Here is a 20,577-nt window from a genome sequence, read left to right on the forward strand (position 1 = left end):
AAAAGACATCCCATTGATTTTGAAAAGTCACAAAACTTTTCTTCTTTCCAAATTTTATCTGCCTCAGTCCAAGCTCCAACTTTTTCAGATTGTTTTAAAATTGTATGTTTGGTTTCTACTCAGTTACAAAATTAAATACTGGTAATTTAATGCTTTTCTTCACTTTTTTTTAAAAAAAATGTGTTGCCATTATAATGGCAAGACACAATTCATTTAATCTTTGTGGATAGTGAAATGTTGACTTTATTGGTCCATTTTAAAGTGTTGTTTCTAGTTATGGGCTTACATTTAACATGTGCTCTTGCTATCAGAAATCTTTTCTATTTCAAGGTTTTCTAATTTTATCGAATTTGGCAAAGATGATTTAGATTAATCCTCTGTTGTCTCACTTCTTCAGCTGCTTTAAAAGTGCTCCAGGTTTCCTCCCCCCTCCCACATTCCCCCTTTGTCTTCAAGCTTTATTACTGGGACCATCTTGCACAGACCAAATGAGGCGGGGTAGGGATGAGTGGAATTTGGGGTGTCCACATGACCCATAAAATCGGTTTGCAATGCTCATACTGCATTACCCAAACTAAGATAATTGCCATTTTAAAAACTGGTAAAGACACCTCCAATGCCAGGAACTACCAGTCTATCTCACTCCTATGTCATCTATATAAAGTATATGAGAGGATACTACTAAATTGATTGGTATTGAACCACAGCTTATTGCACAACAAGCAGATTTCAGACCAGGGAAAAAACTGTAAAGCCCAAATTCGTAATCTGACTGAGTACATCGAGGAAGTATATGAGAAAGGTTGCATTACTGGAACAGTTTTGTCGACCTTACAGCAGTCTATGACATGGTGCAACATAAGAAAATGCTGCAGAAAGTCTACCTATTACCCAAGACTATGATTTTACAAAAACTATCCAGACTCTCCTAGAAAACCGTAGCTTCTATGTGGAGTTTCAAGGCAGGAAAAGTAGATGGAGGAGGCAAAATAATGGTTTACCTCAAGGCAGCGTTCTTGCATCGACCTTGTTTAATATTTTTATTAATGATCAACCACAACCACCACTCACAAAGAGCTTTATATATGCTGATGACCTTGGACTAACAACACAAGCAAAAGACTTTGAAACAGCTGAAATCCAACTTACTAATGCCTTGAAAGATCTCTCCAGCTATTGCAAAGATAACCACCTGAAGCCTAACCCTGCCAAGACACAAGTGTGTGCTTTCCACCTACTCAACTGTGAAGCGAACAGGAAATTGAAAGTCACCTGGGAAGGTCAAGAGCTCGAACATTGTTTCCATCCTAAATATCTCGGTGTCACCTTAGATCGAACACTAGCATATAGAAAACACTGCTTGAATACCAAGAACAAAGTAGCTGCACACAATAACACCCTGCGGAAACTTACTGGCAGCACATGGGGTGCAGACCCAAAATTAATAAGAACATCAGCCCTAGCCTTGTCTTACTCAATTGCTGAGTATGTCTGCCCTGTTTGGCATAAGTCTGCCCATGCATAGCAGGTGAACATAACATTGAACGAAACATGCAGAATAATCACAGGATGTCTGAAACTTACACCTATTGATAAACTCTACAAGCTAGCTGGCATTGCCCCCCTAATGTGTGATGGAAAGTTGCTGCTAAATGTGAGAGAAAAAAGGTTGAATACTGTGAAAGCCATCCACTACATGGCTACCAACCTCCTCCCAGCAGACTCAAATCAAGGAAAAGCTTTATGAGAACTACCACTCCTCTTGGTGTCCCCATAGCAACAGCAAAGGTATCCCTCTGGGCAACTAAACCAGGAAATCACAACTGGATGACCCCCACGAGGGTCTTCCTCCAGGGGCAAACCAAGAATGGGCAACTTGGAAGTCCCTGAACAGACTCAGAAGTGGAGTGGGCAGATCAAAAGACAACCTGGCAAATTGGCACTGCCGAAAAGAATCCCACACCCTGTGTGACTGTGGAGCAGAACAGACAACTCTGCATCTGTATGCTTGTCCATTATGCCCTGCCTCATGTACAGAGGAAGAATTATTGGAGGCTACAGACAATGCCATTGCCGTTGCCCGTTTTTGGTCAAAATATATTTAGCCACCTGCACTCCTATTTTTATCAGTTTTTATACTACTTTATGCAATGCTTTTGAACAAAATAAATAAATAAATTACCCAAACTCTGGAGCTCACCTACACTTTGGAGATGTATAAACAGTGTGTCTAGTACTGATTTAGAACAGGCTGTCACTGTGTACATGGCAATCTCTCCTTTCTGACCTCCCGACAAGCTACTCCAGTGCTCTAATCAATGTCAACACTTGCAACAAGCGGCAACTATCAGCAATTCCAGACTCCCTGGTAAGGGTTCATCACCGTGGGGCCATGGACACTCCTTCCTACTACCAGAGTGGTTTGAAGCATGATAGTTGGATACCTTCCTACCACTGGACCAGCTCAGAGGCAGGCTGCATGGACTTCCTGAAGGCTGGCTCAGGGTACCCCACTATGGATCAGATCTAGCATAAATGACATCTGTAGATGTGGCCTCTGTAGTTACAAATCAAGTTCAAAGTATAGAAATAATAATAATAATAATAATAATAATAATAATGAATTTTATTTCTACCCCACTACCATCTCCTGAGTCCCCCTTTTGGCCATCCTGAGTCCCCCTTTCGGGGTTGAGAAGGATGGGATAGAAATACTGGAAATAAATAAATGAATGAATGAATCTCCCCAAAGGGACGTGAGGTGGCTCACAGAAGCACTTCAAGGTGCTGCATATAAAACAAATAATACATAAGTATATACAACAACACATAAGTCTATAGACATCTAACACACATAAAACTCAATCTAATAAAATTATAACATTCATAAAACGCAGTAAAACCTGTGAAGAAGACTGGCTGTCTACCATTAACAAACTAAAGTGTCAGAGTATGGCCATTGCTAAGTCCTCAAATCTGACCATAAATGACACAGGGTCAAAGGCCTATCTAAAAAGCCATGTTTTTAAATTGGCTCGAAAGGCTTGGAGAGTGGGGGCTAACCTAATGTCTCTAGAGTCGGGGGCTCACCACCGAAAAGGCCCTCTCATCCCCACCAACCATGTTTGAGATGGTGGTGGGACCGAGAGACGGGCCTCCCTGGCAGATCTCAGAGCCTGCACCGGTTCATAGAAGGAGATGCGGTTTTGAAGATAGATTGGACCCGAAGCATGTAGGACTTGCATTTTGAAGCGGGCCCAGAAACTTATCAGAAGCTAGTCAAGATTTATTTATTTATTTATTTATTATTTAAACTTATATGCCGCCACTCCCCTGGGGCTCGGAGTGGCTTACAAGAATAGCTAAAGATGTTTTAATAAGTGTGTAGTGTGCTCCCTATAACTAGCCCCAGTTAGCAATCTAACAGGGAAAAGTTGTCTAGAAGTAGTAAGCTCACTTCCTGGTAGTGTAAGGCAAATTTTTGCAACCTTGTGTTTTTTTTCTTCACTAATACAATTTACCACCTTGACCAAATTGTTTGGCTACACATGTTCCAATTTCATTTGTGAAATGTTGGAAAGTGTGTGATAAAGTTATTTAAAGCAGGGAGTATGTTATGGTTCAAATCTGATATTTACATATAGAATATTTATATAACATTTTGTATTAAAGGGTCTATAATACAGGGGAAGGAAAACATTATATAACTATACACTAAACATTTTTATCATTTATTATTGTGTAGTTAATTAAATAAAATAGTAAAATTAGTTTCAAATAGGCTTTGAACAAGCTTTCATGTGGGCTGTTACACTTCCCCCTATATCCCAGGATCTGATCACAGATTATTTGTTTATCCCAGGTTATCTGCCATTGGGGACTCATATATTACAGTTTAAAGCAGATAAACTGGGATGGGATCCTGAGATAAAGGTCAGTGTGGAAAGACCCCGTGAATCAGCTTGAAGTCTTTCACGGTTACTCTTGAGGTGATATACCAGAACTTGTCTTTTCTTTTAGGTGATAACTTCCAGAATTCCCTAGCTGGCATTGGGTTATTATTCCAAATAAACAATTTCAAAGATGCACCATGATTCCTTAAATTTCCTCCTCTTTCCATTTAAGTAAATAAATAAGTACTTTTTCTGAGATATCTCTCCAGTACCTCTCCTGTCTTTATTACAACCTCTATGGACTGTGTGGCTTTAAGACCTCCTTCTTCCATGTCTGACCTTTTCTACAGAAGCAATGTCATCACTGATGCTTGCCAGAGGAAATGCTTCAGGGAGTGGGATTTTTACCCAAACCTTTCACTGGAAAGGATCAAATAACACAATACTGAACCTGCCCAGCCTGCAGCTTGTTTCTGCCAGTGAATTATGGCTCTAAGCTAGGGCTTCTGTGTTAAGAGACATATTTTAAAATGACATTTCCCTGAAACAACAAACCACGACACAAACCAATTTAACATCCTCCTCCTGACTACAAGTTTTTGCTCATTTTTGCTCCAACATAAACATGTATTTAAAATATGAATATATTCCTGTGTTGACTCATGATTTTATATAAATAAGCTCACAGCCATAGATATAATCTTTTCCTTTCTCTGGCTCTCTGCTCACTGTTGATCCACAGCCTGTTTTTTCCTCAATGCAATGATGTTTTCTATCTAAAATTCTGAGTTGCAACTAATTTTATATTAGAGAGATGACACAGGTCTGATAGATGTGTTGTAACAGCACCTGTCATGAAATCTGCCAAATTTCTCTACTTCATCAGAGGCTCACATTGGAACTGTTCTAACTTCTTAAATTCAGCAGTGAAAGTGTGAGAAGGGCCTTTTTCCATTAAGCATCTTGCATATGGAATGCTTTTCCAAGACAGGCTTTCCCGACATCAACTTCAATATTGTTTTATTGAAAAACACGCTTTTAATGTTATTTTTAAAAAGCGCGACTGGTGGAGACGAGAGTGGTGGCCCATCACCTGTGGAACTCTCTACCGAGTGACATTAGATTGGCCCCCTCCCTCTTGAAATTCAAAACCTGGATATGGGACCAAGCATTCGAACAGTAGAGGCAGCAATTTAGAATGAGACTCAATTGAATGACAATGGACTGAGCTGGACTATGATATCAAACCTGCATTATCTAAATAATGTTTTAGTAATTTTAAAGCAGTAACAAATTGTTTTACTTGCTTTTATCACTTATTAGTGTTGTTGGCATTGAATGAATGCCTGTTGTGAAGCTGCTTTGAGTCCCCCTCCAGGGATGAGAAGTATGGGATAAAAATATGTGAAATAAATAAATTATATATCATGAGAAACACAGGACTTCATTGTGATACACTGGTGTGGACTGCACCAGCACATGTGCACATTTTAAAATCCTGAAACAGCTGATGAGGTCTGCAAATATATAGAGCCACGGACACACAGGTAGCTAAATGGAAGTACAAATGGAAAACAATTCTCAGCAATCATTCCTTTGTTCTTATATTTATGAATTAAGCAGAGCTTGAATTTACACAGTGGGCACCAGCATGACAGGCAAATGACCCCAAAGGGAAATGGGATTTAGGAGGGCAAACATAAAGGCAGCAGGAAGGTGAGGAGAGATAATAACAAGATTTGCTTGTGTGCACATTTGTATATCCACACCAGTGCTTATGAGGTACAGCACATCTCAGAGTCAATTAAAAAAAAACCTTCAGTGGAAGTCCCACATCTGTTTTGTGAATTTCTAAAGTCCGCTATAAACAAACCCTTCAAGATGCCAGGGGACTATTTCTCAGGACTGAGAACTCTGTGTTTGGACTTGCTTTTGGCTACTGGGATTTTTTGCCCCACTTCTTTGTCCCAGATTATGAGGCTGTCTGGAAGGGCCCAAAGAAGGCAAGGGCAAACCCCCATAAACAAATCTTATCAAGAAAACCCTGCAATAAGTTTTTCTAGGATTGCAATAATTCAGAAATGATGCAGTACTCAAACAGAGTGATGCTCATATTAAGCATCAGTCATATTGAAGGAAATGATACCTGACTGAGTAGTTAATTAGCAATTCAATAAGTATCTAATCACTGTTCTGGGAGATAATGCAAAATCAATGTCTTTGATGTTACTTACAAGAGCCAGTCTACAGCAACAAGCAAGCTGATGTCCTGGGTTGGAAGACCAACTGCTGTGAGGATGAGGAGCATGGTCACCAGTCCTGCGCTGGGTATACTCGCAGCTCCAACACTGGCAAGAGTAGCTGTTAGACTGCAAAATCAAATACATCTGCTTGGTCAAATAAAGCTTTTCTTAGTGCAAAAGTGGGCAAAGTATGGCCCATAGGTTGCATGCACCCCTTGAAACGCTAAAGAACACCCTCTGAAATGGTCCACCAATCTACCAGATTTTGCGTCAATGTGGGGAATTTATTTTTGCTGAAAATCAGCCACATTAATATAAGACTAGTTGCAAATGAAATAGTTTATTTCCCTATGAAGCCTCACCCCTTCCCAAAAAAGGAGGGGGGAAGCTTAAAATGAGCCAAAGCACCAGATTGAAGTTATGTACCATCACTTCTAGCATGCTGAAACACAAGGAAACCACCTCCCTTCCATAGTCACCCAACCTTATCCTAGTGTTTCTATTGAGAATATAAGAACCAAACAAATATACTATTTGCCTGTGTTCTATACCAAGTTAACTTACTCCAAAACATTTTCATTCACTAATTTGACATAGCCTTTGTACCAAAGATGTATGTCTTCACTTATTTCATTCTTGCATGCAAACATTTCAAAAGATTTTGCCTCAGATCCTGGGGTTATGAAGAATTTTGCCCATTTTATTTCTTTCAGAGGAGGACTTTAAAAATATTTGCATAAAAATTGTGTGTGAATTGGCAGGTGTAGTGATGATGGTGGTGCCCCATTATCATAGCTATTTCTGTGAACACTACACTATAAACAAACCCTACCTTCTGAGGCACTATAAATTGTGAGGCTGGGAAATATTAATAACATATACATAACTTTTCCAGTTGGGGAAATCCCTGATATTTTGCTGTAGCTGGTTGCTTTAAAAAATCCCAAAATGCATTTCATTGGAAATTCTGGTTCAGCTGCTTCCTGGCATAAGAAGTAGGCCTTTTTGGAAGAGGGGGATGGGGATTTCAATAATTAACAAGTATAAACATGAGTTCAATATGTTACAAAACCGTAAGTCTAACTTACAATTTCATAGATATTGAAAGGATGCCAAATAATTTTTACAGAAAAGTTATTTTGCGCCACAATTTCAGAACTGCACAAAGGTCAGTGTTTAAAAGTTATTAAATGGCTCTGGGACACACAAAAAAACCCAAATCTACAACTGTACTGCTGTCTTCTGCTAAAGAGATTCTTCATTGGTAGTGGGATATTGTCTAACCAAATGCATGAAGGGAAACCTAGTTGGGATTTACATACTTGAAGATGAATGATGGTTTATAATTATTTAGAAATATGATCTCCTATGGTACAGTCAGGCTCTGGGCTATCTGTGTTTTTGCCCTGTCATGTCAGAGAAAAAACATACCTGACAGTGACTATCTGTCCACCATCCAGCTGAATTCCATTCATTTGTGCTATGAAGATGGCTGCTACAGCTTCATAAAGGGCAGTCCCATCCATATTAATAGTGGCTCCAACAGGTAAGACAAATCTTGTCACACGCTTGTCAATGCCCAAATTTTCTTCAAGGCAGCGAAAGGTTACTGGCAATGTGCCCGCACTAGGAGGCAAGTGAAATAAAAGGAAGAATTGACAGGTTATGTATTCATTTCTGACTTAATGGGGCAATTAGCTAGCTCTGCTTATCCTATGTAATGTCAGGCAGTCACCTGAAACATCAATAAAAATTATTTCCCAGGCCACCATTGAATTTCTCTTTCTTCAGATGAAGTGGAAATGAAGACAGGTTATGAATTCAATAGTTTCAAAACTGAGATATATTGTTCTGTGTCAGGGGAAAAAATCTTTCACTGGACCTACATTTACTTTGATTTTTGCACAATACTAGATATGATACTCCTGCCAAATGGCATTAGCTTTACATGGTGGTGGGACTGCATGCTGTTTGTAGTGTCTCCGTAACAGGGCACTTCCAGGCAGCAGGAAATTGTGGCCACCCACATTAGAGTCTGCACCACCCTCGCACACGATTATACTTATTGTCAGGGAAAACCTTTACCTTTACCTTTAGAACCTGAAAACTGAGAAGACTGAGTGGATTGGCCACAGGAATTGTGTGATCTGATCCCTGGGCCCAATCCACACAGGGACCACATAGGGTGGCTGAGAAAGTGACATCTTTGCAAATCAGTCTCTGTGTATAAGTTGTATATAAAATAGAAATGAATTTTATGTATAGATTTTGGTCCCATGTCCAAGATACCTCATTGTGTACATGTATACAAATACAGTTATTCTCTTTTAAAAAACAAAACAAAAAAACCTCAAAATCCAAAACAGCATTTTAGATAAGGAATACTCAACTTGTATAAAATAATCTACAGTAAAATCCAAGAAGATGTGACACATCTTTAGTTGATATCAGCATTTTATATCAAATACCTTGAAGCAGTGCCTAAAGCAGTAATCCATGCTTGGAAGATGCCAGCAAAGAACGAGAAGGGGTTTTTCCTTGTTATTATAAAGTACAACGAAGGCAAGAAGATCCCTCCATGGATGAGAAGGCCTATGATGACAGTCACCATGTACATGCCCAGTTGCCTAGCAACTACTTCTAAGTCCTTGATTGCAATGATTTTTCCACAGATAAGACAGGCAATGCCCAATGGAGAATACCTGGAAAACAACACAATTCTCTGGTCATAGATGCTTCTATAAAGAAACAAACAAACAAACAAATCTGTAAAATAAACAAATAAATAAGTTCTGGCTTGAAACATAATTGCAATCAGTCCTTTGGATCAACAATTTCCAGCAAATCATCACGTCTCGTATCAGTAAATGAGAGCAATATGAATGCAAATGTGCTAGAACATGTGCATTCGCATCAAATAGATTTAATAACATGGAGTGTGATCATTCTAGAACCAATGCTTCTTTAAATCTTCTTTTAAAAAACAGACCAAACACTGGGAGACACATGAAGCAGCAAGTATACCAAGGCACTCAGGATCTGAAGCTTTTTTCATGCTGCCAACAAATAGCAGATTGAGTGGGTGATGGTGGTTTCCATGCTATTTAGTTGGCAAATCATGTCTCCTCTCAAATCTTCTATTTTGCAGGCTAAACATCCCCAGGTTTTTAAGTCACTCCTTATAGGGCATGGTCTACAGACTTTTGATCATTTTAGTCACCTTCTTCTGGAGACCTTCCAGCTTGTCAATATCTCTTTTTAACTGTGGTGCCCAGAAATGGGCACAGTATTCTAGGTGAGATCTAACCAAAGCCAAATAGAGAGGCACCATGACTCCCCTCAATCTAGACACTATACACCTTTTGATGCAGCCCAAAATCCCATTGGCTGTTTTAGCTATTACATCACACTGTTGGTTCATATTGACTTGTTGACCACAAAGACTCCAAGATCTTTTGCACATGTACTGTTGTTGAGCCAGACATCACCCACCATGTGTGCATTTCATTTTTATTGCCTAAGGGTAGTACCATACATTGCTTCCTGATGGAATTCATTTTGTAAGTTTTGGCCCAGCTCTCTAATCTATGAAAGTCTTTTTGAATTCTGATCCTGTCTTCTGGAGTATTAGCCATCTTCCCAAATAAGTGTCATCTACACACTTGATAAGCATGCCCTCTAATCCTTCATCCAAGTTGCTAAATAACAGCAATGGGCCCAGGACAGAACCCCGCGGAACGCCAGTAATCACTTCTTCCCTGTGTGGCATCTACTTAGGAGTCAGTGTAGAATTCAAACAGTGAATTCAAACTGCAGGACAAGAGATTCCATATAAATATTAGAAAGAACATTCTGATAGTAATGTAGAATACACTGCTATTGGCCAGGAGAGCTTTGATTTTATGTTCCTGTATAGCAAGGGGTTGGACTGGATGGATGTCTCTTGTGGTCTCTTCCAACTCTATGATAATGGTAACTGTCACCACGATGTCCTGGTTTACAGGACATGACTGGAACAACCTTACTGCAGTGCCCATGTCTGAAAATTGTTTTATTCAATAAGTGTCTTCAAACACTTAAGAGGTGGCCTTAGAGCAGTTATGGTATCTGCTGTGAATGATGATTATGTAGTCTTCCCAGTTACATTTTCTCACTATTGCTCCAAAAGAAAGCAAACATGGGGTGTAAATCTGTTTTCTGTTTTGAAAGAGATGAGCACTTCAAATTCTTTCCATGCAATATAGAACCTGAGCAGTGGTGGCCCCTAGGCTGTGGAATGCCTTTCCTATAGATATTAGATCAGTCACCTCCCTTTTAACATTCCGGGAAAAAGTCAAAATGTGGCTTTTTGAATAAGTGTTTGCAAATGCAGAGTAACTGACACAGGAAAATGGAATGACTAAACAATGAGTCCAGACTATGTTTTTAACAAGAAGACAATATGAATTTATATTTTATGGATTTGTTTAGTTTTTATTATATGTTATGTTTTTAATTGTATTTATGACATTGTAAGCATTGGATTTTGCCCTGTTAACTGCCTTGAGTTGCCTAAGGGCTGAGAAAGGCAGTATACAAAAACAGCAAATAAATGAATGAATGAATAAATAAATAAATAAATAAATAAATAAATAAATGGGGCAGGAAAGAAGCCTAGTATAGTCCCCTGTAACTGTATGCCAATGCTTTCTATCAGAATGATTGCCTATATGACACAGATTAACAGAGGTCCTCTCATGTCTATAATTATGGTATCATGAGTCTATTTTAACAACTGTAGGACCATCCTATGCAATCCTTGGAATTGAAGTTTACAGAGGGATATTTAGAATTATTTGCCATGCTCTGCAGTCATGACAGTACAAGTGGGATCACAGTGCTCTAATTGTGTGGTTTGGAAGAGCTTACACTTTATACTTCCTAGATCAGTTGCAGGTCCAAGCATTTAAAAATACTTTCCCCAAAGGTTCCCTTCCTGAAAGACTGAATGAAGATAATTCTTCAATAAGGGTTAGAAAGCAACCTCAACAAATGTTCAGATTTGTTTTATGTTATCATGGTGATCACAAGAGTTTCATAAATCAATGAAGCTGTTGGCAAGATGGATCTTTTTCTCAGAACACAATTATAAATATATGGACGAAATGTTCCTTTGGTTATGAAAGAAATAAGAGTATCTCCATAGACTACACATTCTCTTCCATGTAAATGAGCAAGTTCTAGTTGGAGGGCAAGCCCTGGTAGAATTATGTTATTGGATGCTGAGGCACAAGTATTGGGAACTAGAAATGGATCCAAGCAGTTTGCAAAAACAGTGCTACGCATATATTGGGAAAGTAGAAACATTGGTTGATTCATGTTTAATATGATTTTACACAATTTTACTCTTTTAAACCATACACTGACCAAACCTCAGCTGGCTTTCAAAACTCACATTTTCCAATTTTTTTTTGCAATGATGTTTGATAATATAAAAATTTCTACAATATTTTCTATTGCTAGGAAAATGGTGCACAGAAAATGTGTATATAGTGACATCGACATGTATTGCATCAGAATGCAAGCAGAAGTATATATCAAAATGTGTAAACTATGGAAAAGGCAAATCAAATTTGCATTCTGTTCAGTAAGCCCAAGTTGGAAGCCCTATGTTCAACATCATAATTATACATAACCACTTTTAAAGTCATTGCACCATTGCCGTGAAAGTGTGCCAATAGGTATAGTGATCATATTTTTAAATGCTTGGTTGGCTCCTGTATAAAAAAATGCAATAAACCAAACATATTTAGACCAGAACTGAAAAAAATATATAAGTATAATCTAAAGGGAAAATAGGATACAATAGCTCTTGGTATGTTTCATTGGGTAATGTCAACTTACCACATGATCATGATTACTAGCTTCATTACAATCTCATTCAAGATATTGAAGAAATCTACCATCATCTTGGCTTGTTCTCCCATTTTTCCCATTGCAATACCAAAAGCAATGAAGAACCCAATGAGACCTGTTGAATACATGTTAGAATATTAAATTGCTGGGTTAGAATATTGTTTCAGTTCATTTTAAAAACCAGAATATAAAAAATTGGAACTTGTAGGAAAGAAATTTGGACAGATTTATTCTAGATATAAAAAGCTGAAGATTAAAGGCAGAATTGTATAATTTCATTTCTAATCAAAATATCCTGGCAATCAGACTATAAGAGTCCTGGATTTGTTATACTGCAGTTGGCTCTCCTTGTTTGAAGGATTTGTGGGTTTGATTAATATGTATATTATCTCTAGGAATCTCTAGCTCTTCCAGTGAGATTTTATGGCCAATTTCCAGCAAAGGTTGACTACAGGGTTATGCAGGGGTGCACAATTTGTGGCCCTCCAGGTGTTTTGAGACTCCAACTCCCAGAAGCTCTAGCCAGCCTGTCCAATGGTCATGAGTTCTGTGAGGCGAAGTCCACAACACCTGGAGGGGTGACAGGACACGCACCACTGCATTAGAGGACCCCTAGATTCAAAGAGATATTCTCTCACGCAAACAATTTTTATTCACATTTTTTTCATTTTTGTGGGGGTCTTTTGCCCCTAAATTCTGCCAATGTGGAGGGCTGGCTGTATTTATGAATAAACTATTTGAAGTGATCTTACATTGCAAATAAACTATTTGAAGTGATCTTACATTGCAGGAAAACCAATACTTGTGCAAGTGAAATTCCTCATCACTTGGAACCACCTTTCTCCCTGGAAAAGTTCTGAAATATGGGGATGTGGTTGGAACGTAAACAGGAGAAAAACAGAGATTGAATATAGAAGAAGGATTTATCTGGATTTCCTCCTCAGTTTGGCAAGTCAACTAGCAGTGGGTTTTTGGAGTGCTGACACTATATAATGGAAATTTCAGAAATAGTACAATATTTATAATGCTGACTACTTGAAAAAGTAAACAAACTTATTTCTAGGCACAGCAGTGCAGTATTATACAATACACTTTGAATTGGAGCATAGCAAACTAGACAGTTGTTAAAAATTACATTTAAAACATGCAAACAATTCCACAGACACAGAGGAAACAATTCTTAATCCTTTCCCTTTTATATACATTAATTTAAAAGCTTACATACCCCTTGATACTTTTTAATTTTTATTAGAGTTTATTTACAGTAGATGTTCTTGCAATATTGTTCTGTTTCTAAAATAATTATACAACACAGATAATAAAAATAAAAAATAAAATAAATACCTAAGACGTTCATTCCATCTTTAAACTCAAGTCCCTTCTTAATTACCATCTGCGGTTCTGGAGTCACTTCTGTTTCATTCAACATTGCAAAGATTGAGTCTGTGACATTGTCTGGTTCTTCGATCTCTTGAGGGACCATCACTTTCTTGGTAACTGTTTGGATCTAAGGAATCAAAAGAAGCTGCAAATGCAAGTTGCAATGTATCTTTTACACAAGTAACTAAATAAAGTTGAACTTCCCCTCTAAATATCTGTTCCTACAAGAAAAACCCATCAACTATTTATTTGATATCAAAGCAGAACTTGTAAAGAGTTAATTGTTGGATTTGTTGTTGTCATTGTTGTTTCCAAACAGAGATATATGCTTTTACCTTTCTCTGAAGGCGCTTCCAGACAGGCCCTATATCCCAGGTTTTCTGCTTTAAACTGGATTATATGAGACCACACTGCCAGGTAATCTAGGATAAACAGAAAACCCGGGATCAGATCCTGAGATATAGGGCCAGTCTGGAAGGGCCCGAGAATGAAAGAGTGTGATTTGCCTAAGTTCATCCATGATTGAGTGATAATTTGAAGCATGGTCTCTAAGGCTGCATTCAGACAGTCCCGGAAAACTCTGGTTTGTGGTGAATTAATTTGTCAGTGGGTTTATTCCACACCTTCTTGGAAGGCATCGGATAAACTCACTACTTCTGCTGTCTGAACTGTTCTGGGCTTTTGAGGGGCAGTCCAGACAGTAGTCCTGTGGTTTTCTGGGATAAATTCGCCCAGAAATCTGTGAGGACACTAACCCCTCCCCAAAAGCTCCCCAACCCCCTTTAAAAGTAAAATAACTTACTTGGCCTCCATTAGAGTGGTGCCGGAGCTTTCCTGGCATGTAGAAATGATGCACCAGGTGAAGGGGGGGAGGAGCAATTTTCCTTCTCCCCCCTTCACCTGGTGCATCATTTCTACATGCTCTGGCACCACTCTAATGGAGGCCGGGTAAGTTCTTTTACTTTTAAAGGGGGTTTGGGGGGCTTTTGTGGAGGAGGTTGGTGTCCTCGCAGTTTTAGTTCAACATTCAAAATACTATTCTGGATTGAATCTACTTTTTTAAGGGTTAACAGAATCCCAAATACTCCAGCATTTCTAGTATCCTCAGAAAGGAAAATGTTTAAGCTCTACTTTGAAGTAGACATACTTTTTCTATCACTGATGTGCCCATAGGGTCTGTGGCAAAATTAAGATTGGGTTAAGATTTTTGGTTTAGTTTTAAAAGTTTAATATTTTGGATGGAAATGTCATTTTAAAAACTGAAGGAGAAGCTAAAATGGACCCAGGTCAGGGATGAGCAACTGTGGGCCCTTCCACACAGCTATATAACCCAGAATATCAAGGCAGAAAATCCCACAATATCTGTTTTGAAATGGTTATCTGAGTCCACACTGCTATATATTCAAGTTCAAAGCAGAACATGTGGAAATTTATTCAGCTGCGTGAAAGGGGCCTGTGTGCGGCTGAGATGCTCCAGTTAAGCAGACCACATCCCCAATGTTTCTCCCCAGGAAAAAAAGGCATTTCTTTATGTGTTTTCATTTGTTGCCCAATAACAGTCATTGAACAGCTTGTTGGAGTTCACCTAGCAGACTTTTATGGCTGTGGTGAGATTTGAACCCTGGTTTCCAGCAGTCGCACCACTAAAGCAGGCTGCAGTGCTCATTAAGGAGGTGAACGTACTTCAAGAAAGGTCAGGGAAAAGCTTGAAATAACTCTCTGAGTGCATGGCAGCACCATCACAATGTAGACCATATTTCATGGTTAAATGAACCCCTTGGAATGCAAAGCATACTGTAAACATGAAACACATAATGTGCAGATGTGTGTTATAAAATTATAATGGAGGGCTGATGAAAATTCCCAAGGGTGGCTGGGTAGTAAGTGGCTAACTGATAGGTAACTGAATGCCTCAACTGCTGCCACTTTCTGCATCCTTTTTTTCACCTTATATGCCTTTGAATTACATATGCACATCTCGTCTGGAAATGGAAACAAGCTGTGATCCTCTGTGGCAAGCCACAGATAATGTAACTTACAGAACCAGTCAAAAACCACCTTCTGTGGTCAACGTAATCATCATCCTGTACACAACACTTTTTAAGAAATGGCAATCTAATCATTGCACAGGAATTAGATCAAATCTGTTCCAGAAATGGCAATCTAATAATATGCATCACTTTCTACCAAACTGGTTCTGAAGTTGCCTAAGTAGCCATTGTATATGAGCTTCTAGTCTAGCACTGAAATAATAGTGACTTTCTAACTAACCATTATTTTACTATTGCTAAACAGTGTATACAAAATATTTATACTGTTAGGAGAAACACACTCTCTACTTAAAGCTTAACAAAAACAGCTTGCAATGGTACAAAGCAAAAGTATTTAGATTTCTTTCATGAGCTAATACATATGTTTATTCTGTGTGAGATACATAAATATATAACCTAAAAATCCATTGAGAGGACAACACAGATGGCGATCGAATCCAGGCAGGATTTTTAAAGCCAATATATTTTAAGAGCAAAAAAGAAAACAAAGATGACCATTCCCAGAAAATGCCTTTTGCCTTCTATGAATGAAAATTGAAGTATGTTGATGTCTGCAGTAAATACATGCCTAAAGTATTTGTATAAATACATCTGACCTCAATGAAATCAAAGAGCCATTTTAATTAAGTTAAGGGAAGACTGAATTCTTTGCAAATAAAAATAGTTCCTAAATATATGTTTATGTGCTTCCTGCTAATCCAGCAACCATAACTGTATTATGGACAATGGGGAAATAAGGCATTTAACCACTGGCTGTGAATAGACTGAGAGTCTATTTAAGCCAGATCATAGTACCTTCAGAAGAAACATAAATGAATTGACATCTTGACATTTCAGTACCTTCTGGACTAATCACAGACACCTGTGATCATAAATACTTTTGACTTTAACTCTGATATCACACTGCTCCTTGGCAGAGAAGTCTAAACACTTTGTAATACTACAATTTCCAAGACTGTCAACTACATTAATTCTACAGTGTAGATGCACTCTTACATAACCTTAAAATGTGTGATAAAAAAAATAGTTGAAGACTTTCTATGTCTTGCATCTATAATATATCAAAATGGAGAGAGTAGCCCAGAAATCAGAAAAGGACTATCACATAGAAGGGCTAGTGGTGCTAGAAGAGAGATGTAGAGAGCAAAAAAAAAAGGGGGGGGGGCATATTAAATGTGTCCAAGAACAAATCCAGTTGGAACTCTCAGTAGAAGTCAAGCTGACTAAACAAAGTATCATACTTTGGACACATAATGAGATGACATAGCTAACTGGGGCTAACTATCCGGAGCATACCACACCCCTATTAAAGCAGTTCCACTGACTGCCAACAAGTTTCCAGGCCCATTTCAAAGTGCAGGTTATTACCTATAAGGCTCTATATGCTTAAGATTCAACCTATCTTTGAGATTGCATCTCCTTCTATGAACCAGCATGGGCTCTGAAATCTGCTGGGGAGGCTCTCCTCTCAGTCCCACCTCCATCCCAAGAGCGATTGGTGGGGATGAGAGAGAGGGCCTTCTCAGTGGTGGTACCCCGGCTCTGGAATCTCTCTCCCTAAAGATATTAGGTTAGATATTAGATATTAGGTCCCCAAGCTTTTCAATTTAGTCTAAAAGCTTGACTTTTAGACAGGCCTTTGACTCTGAGTAGATTTGAATGGTTAGGTATGAGGACTTAGTGACTGCTCCACTCTGGCACTGGCACTTGGATTGTTAATTTTAAGACTACTACTTTTATCCACACACATCACTGCCAGGCCCATAGCCAGGATTTCGATTCGGGGGGGGGGGGGGGCTGAGTTTGTTTTGGGGGGGGGGGGCTGAGTCTGAGTGAAAGAGGGTCTACCCTAGCAAACCTTTTGTATCGTTACCCCAATACACCCATGCATATGGGATATATTAAGTATGGTGATCAGATCATGATATGAATAAACATAACAGTTTAAATAATGCACTAGTAAGGCCTTTTCGCGAACCACCATGAGAATTTGGGGGGGGGGGGGGGCTGAAGCCCCTCAAGCCCCCCCCCCCCCGGCTACATGCCTGATCACTGCATTTTATGAATTTTATGAATTTTTTAAAATGTTATTATGTTTCATTTTATGTATGTTTGCTGTTGTAAATTTATGTTGTTTTAGTCTATATGTTTATGCATTCTTTATTTTATGTTCAGCACTTTTGCTTCTATGAGCTGCCCTGAGTCCCTTCAGGGAGATGGTGGTGGGGTATAAATAAAGTTTACTATTACTATTTATGATCAGAAAAGATGAAAATGTTTTGTAAAGTGGAAGGCAGATGCAGAACAGGCAGACTGCATTACAAACAGATTGTTGCAGAAAAGAAGCCGCAACCCTGAGGTTGCAGAGCTGTTTATGACAAGTGCTGTAAGTCAAAGCTAACTTGATGACAAATATAATGGCAACGATCTGGAATGGGGCAAGTTCACCATTTCAGTTGCAAAGGCTCCCTTTGAGCACCCTATACAAATATATGGCTCTGAAAGACAGCAAACAACAATAATAAAAAGATCAAAGGAGCCAGATCAGAAATTCCGAAGCAGGCCAACATTCCTGAAATTTTTTCCTCAGAGTTAGATATTATCTCAAGAACTTTGTCATCTATTAAGCATTATGAGGACCCTGAGAACATCATGAAGTTATCTCTCACTGAGGAACATTTGCTGCCATTCTTAATCAATACAAAACAACAAGCCTAAATTCTGGCATTCTTGATGAGACTGGGCTGTCATTACCAGGAAATGTCAACTGGGGATTATTCTTATAACTAAATCCATGTGTGATGCTTCTTGGAAAAACTGAGGGTGTGCTGACTTACAGGAATTTTAGTATGTTCTGAGCCAGTCCCAGATCTTGGGAAATTTACTTTTGTTGCACTACATGCCTGAGAAGGTAGCTCCCAAAAGTAATTTGGTAAGCTTGAAACACCTGCAGATGGAACTGCTTCAACCAGTGGAATCAGGAGGGGCAATTTTCCCATATTTTCAGTAATCAACAATAACTGTAGGAAGCATTTGATGTTTGCATGCAATCAATAAACCATTGTGCCTTTTGACAGCATTTCAGTTTGGCAGGCCCTCAGATCTGGTTTGGTCAGGAAACAGAAATGGAGCCCCCGGTGGTGCAGTGGGGTAAACCCTTGTGGCAGCAGGACTGCTGACCGACAGCAGGCCTGCTGGCACATTTTAACTATCTGCTGTTGACATTTTAATTCTATTTTATTCCCCATCTTTTCTGTGTTTTCCCTATATTGTATTAGTGGAGTTGCTAAACATTTATAATGAAGTAACTCAAGTGAATTGCTTGCCAGAATACATAACACAGTAACTTGTATTTCGTCCTTTAGTCTTTATTGCAGCAAGTCAACTGGATGGTCCTAGCAGCCCTTTCCAACTCTTAAAATTCTTTGATTCTAAGATGCACAAAAGATGGGGGTTTTAAAATATATATTTTTAAAAATTTGCATATCAGTTTGTATCAAGTAAATGGTTTGAGAATTCAAAGACTAGATTTTTTTGGACTATGATTCTAAATAGCTCTGAAGAAGAGTATACAAAAGCTGAAACACATCGGGCTTTTGATTAAGAAAACAATAATCTTTTCAACATGTTCAGACATAGCTCTGCTCATTCTGTGACTTTGGTGAAACATGACACATCCTAAATTATTTATCCATTGAGTAACAGCACAACAATCATCAGCAGGAACATTTCCTTTCCCTCCAGTATCTCATCCAAAGACATGTTATGGCCATAATGAAGTGGATATGCCCACAAAAACTGCCAAGTTATCTGGAGCCGGTTAACACTTTCGTTGTAGATTTCCAATTGATATGATTCATACAGGAGTAGTCATGGCAGCATTTCCACATTACTCTACACACATGGGACTGTAGGAAAGGAATAGACGAAGGTTTGGTTTTCCAAATACTGTCATAAAGAAGAACTTAAATATATTTCAAGTCAAAGTAGCAAATGAACAAGCAAAGAAAAAAAAACCCCAAATGACCTTGTGGTCATGAAATACCAAGCCTAATTGTTTCCCATTGGAACTGGGCATATGCTTTGATTGTTTTAATATTTTTGTAAAATCTGCATGTCAATTTTGAGCATTTTCCCATCAAATAGCTAAAAAAAGTATGACAGTAGAATGTGTTTATTTTGTCCAGTCTCTCAAGGCCATATCCACCGATGGCCACCTCTCTAGAACAAAAGAAACCAAGAAGGAGCTCATCTTCTGGGCTTGGAAGGAAAAAGAAGACGATGAATTATTTTATTGTTACCCTCCTCTCCTCATGAAAGGATGAGAAGGAAGCATTTCTCATTCACTATTTAATGGTAGTGCTATGTATATATGTGTGAGAGAACAGATTCCAGATCAATATAAAATAAGTTTCATTTACAGGTAGAAATCTAATTTACATATATATATATATATATATATATATATATATATATATATAGTGTTCACACTGTGGGAAGATAAAGGGATATTATTCACCTGCTGAAAGCATGCTTGCACAAGGTTTTCAGGGAACAGGTTTCTGATAAGATCCAAGAAAGCATCCAGACTGGATACTTCATCATTCTTCTTTCCTTCTCCAAGCTGCTTCTTCAGCTTTGGATTGCCTGGATGAATGGCCAAGACCAGAATAACTCCCAATACAGCAGCAATGATTGTCGTGGACATATAGTACACCATAGCTCTTGTACCTAATCGGCCACTAGCTTTGGCATCCAAGCCAGACAAACCTGAATGAAAAAGCATGGGAGGAGTTAGTACACACACAGCTCCTTATTCAGCATCACAACTCTCTATGACCTGCCAAGAACCATAATTATCCTTCCCATTAAAAAATATCTACTTACCTACTGGGTTTGTATTATATTGGTTTTCAACCTTTTACAGTTCATTTCATAGTGGTTTATTTTTGTATGTTCATTATTAGTATCCCACACAAATTAAATATCATTTTGCACATACACTGAAACTACATCTGTATTTTTAATAAAGAAAATTTCCTGAACTAAAATGAGCCAAAATGATTCTGGCCAATCTAGTTTGAATATCCCTAATTCAAAATGCATGGAACCAGA

General features: G+C 38.5%; 1 protein-coding gene across 1 annotated transcript in view; it reads right to left on the bottom strand.

The window, feature by feature from the left end:
• SLC1A2 (solute carrier family 1 member 2) overlaps positions 1-20,577 on the bottom strand; it is a 123,118-nt gene that overhangs the window by 14,961 nt on the left and 87,580 nt on the right. Inside the window, exons 4-9 of the mRNA XM_060764841.2 lie at positions 19,982-20,232; positions 13,376-13,538; positions 12,020-12,146; positions 8,605-8,838; positions 7,568-7,762; positions 6,128-6,262 (exon numbers count right to left, since the gene is read on the bottom strand). Of these exons, the coding sequence (XP_060620824.2) occupies positions 6,128-6,262; positions 7,568-7,762; positions 8,605-8,838; positions 12,020-12,146; positions 13,376-13,538; positions 19,982-20,232 (1,105 nt within the window). The remainder of the gene's footprint in view (positions 1-6,127; positions 6,263-7,567; positions 7,763-8,604; positions 8,839-12,019; positions 12,147-13,375; positions 13,539-19,981; positions 20,233-20,577) is intronic.

The sequence above is a fragment of the Anolis sagrei genome, chromosome 1, assembly GCF_037176765.1.
Source record: "Anolis sagrei isolate rAnoSag1 chromosome 1, rAnoSag1.mat, whole genome shotgun sequence".
Taxonomy (NCBI): domain Eukaryota; kingdom Metazoa; phylum Chordata; class Lepidosauria; order Squamata; family Dactyloidae; genus Anolis; species Anolis sagrei.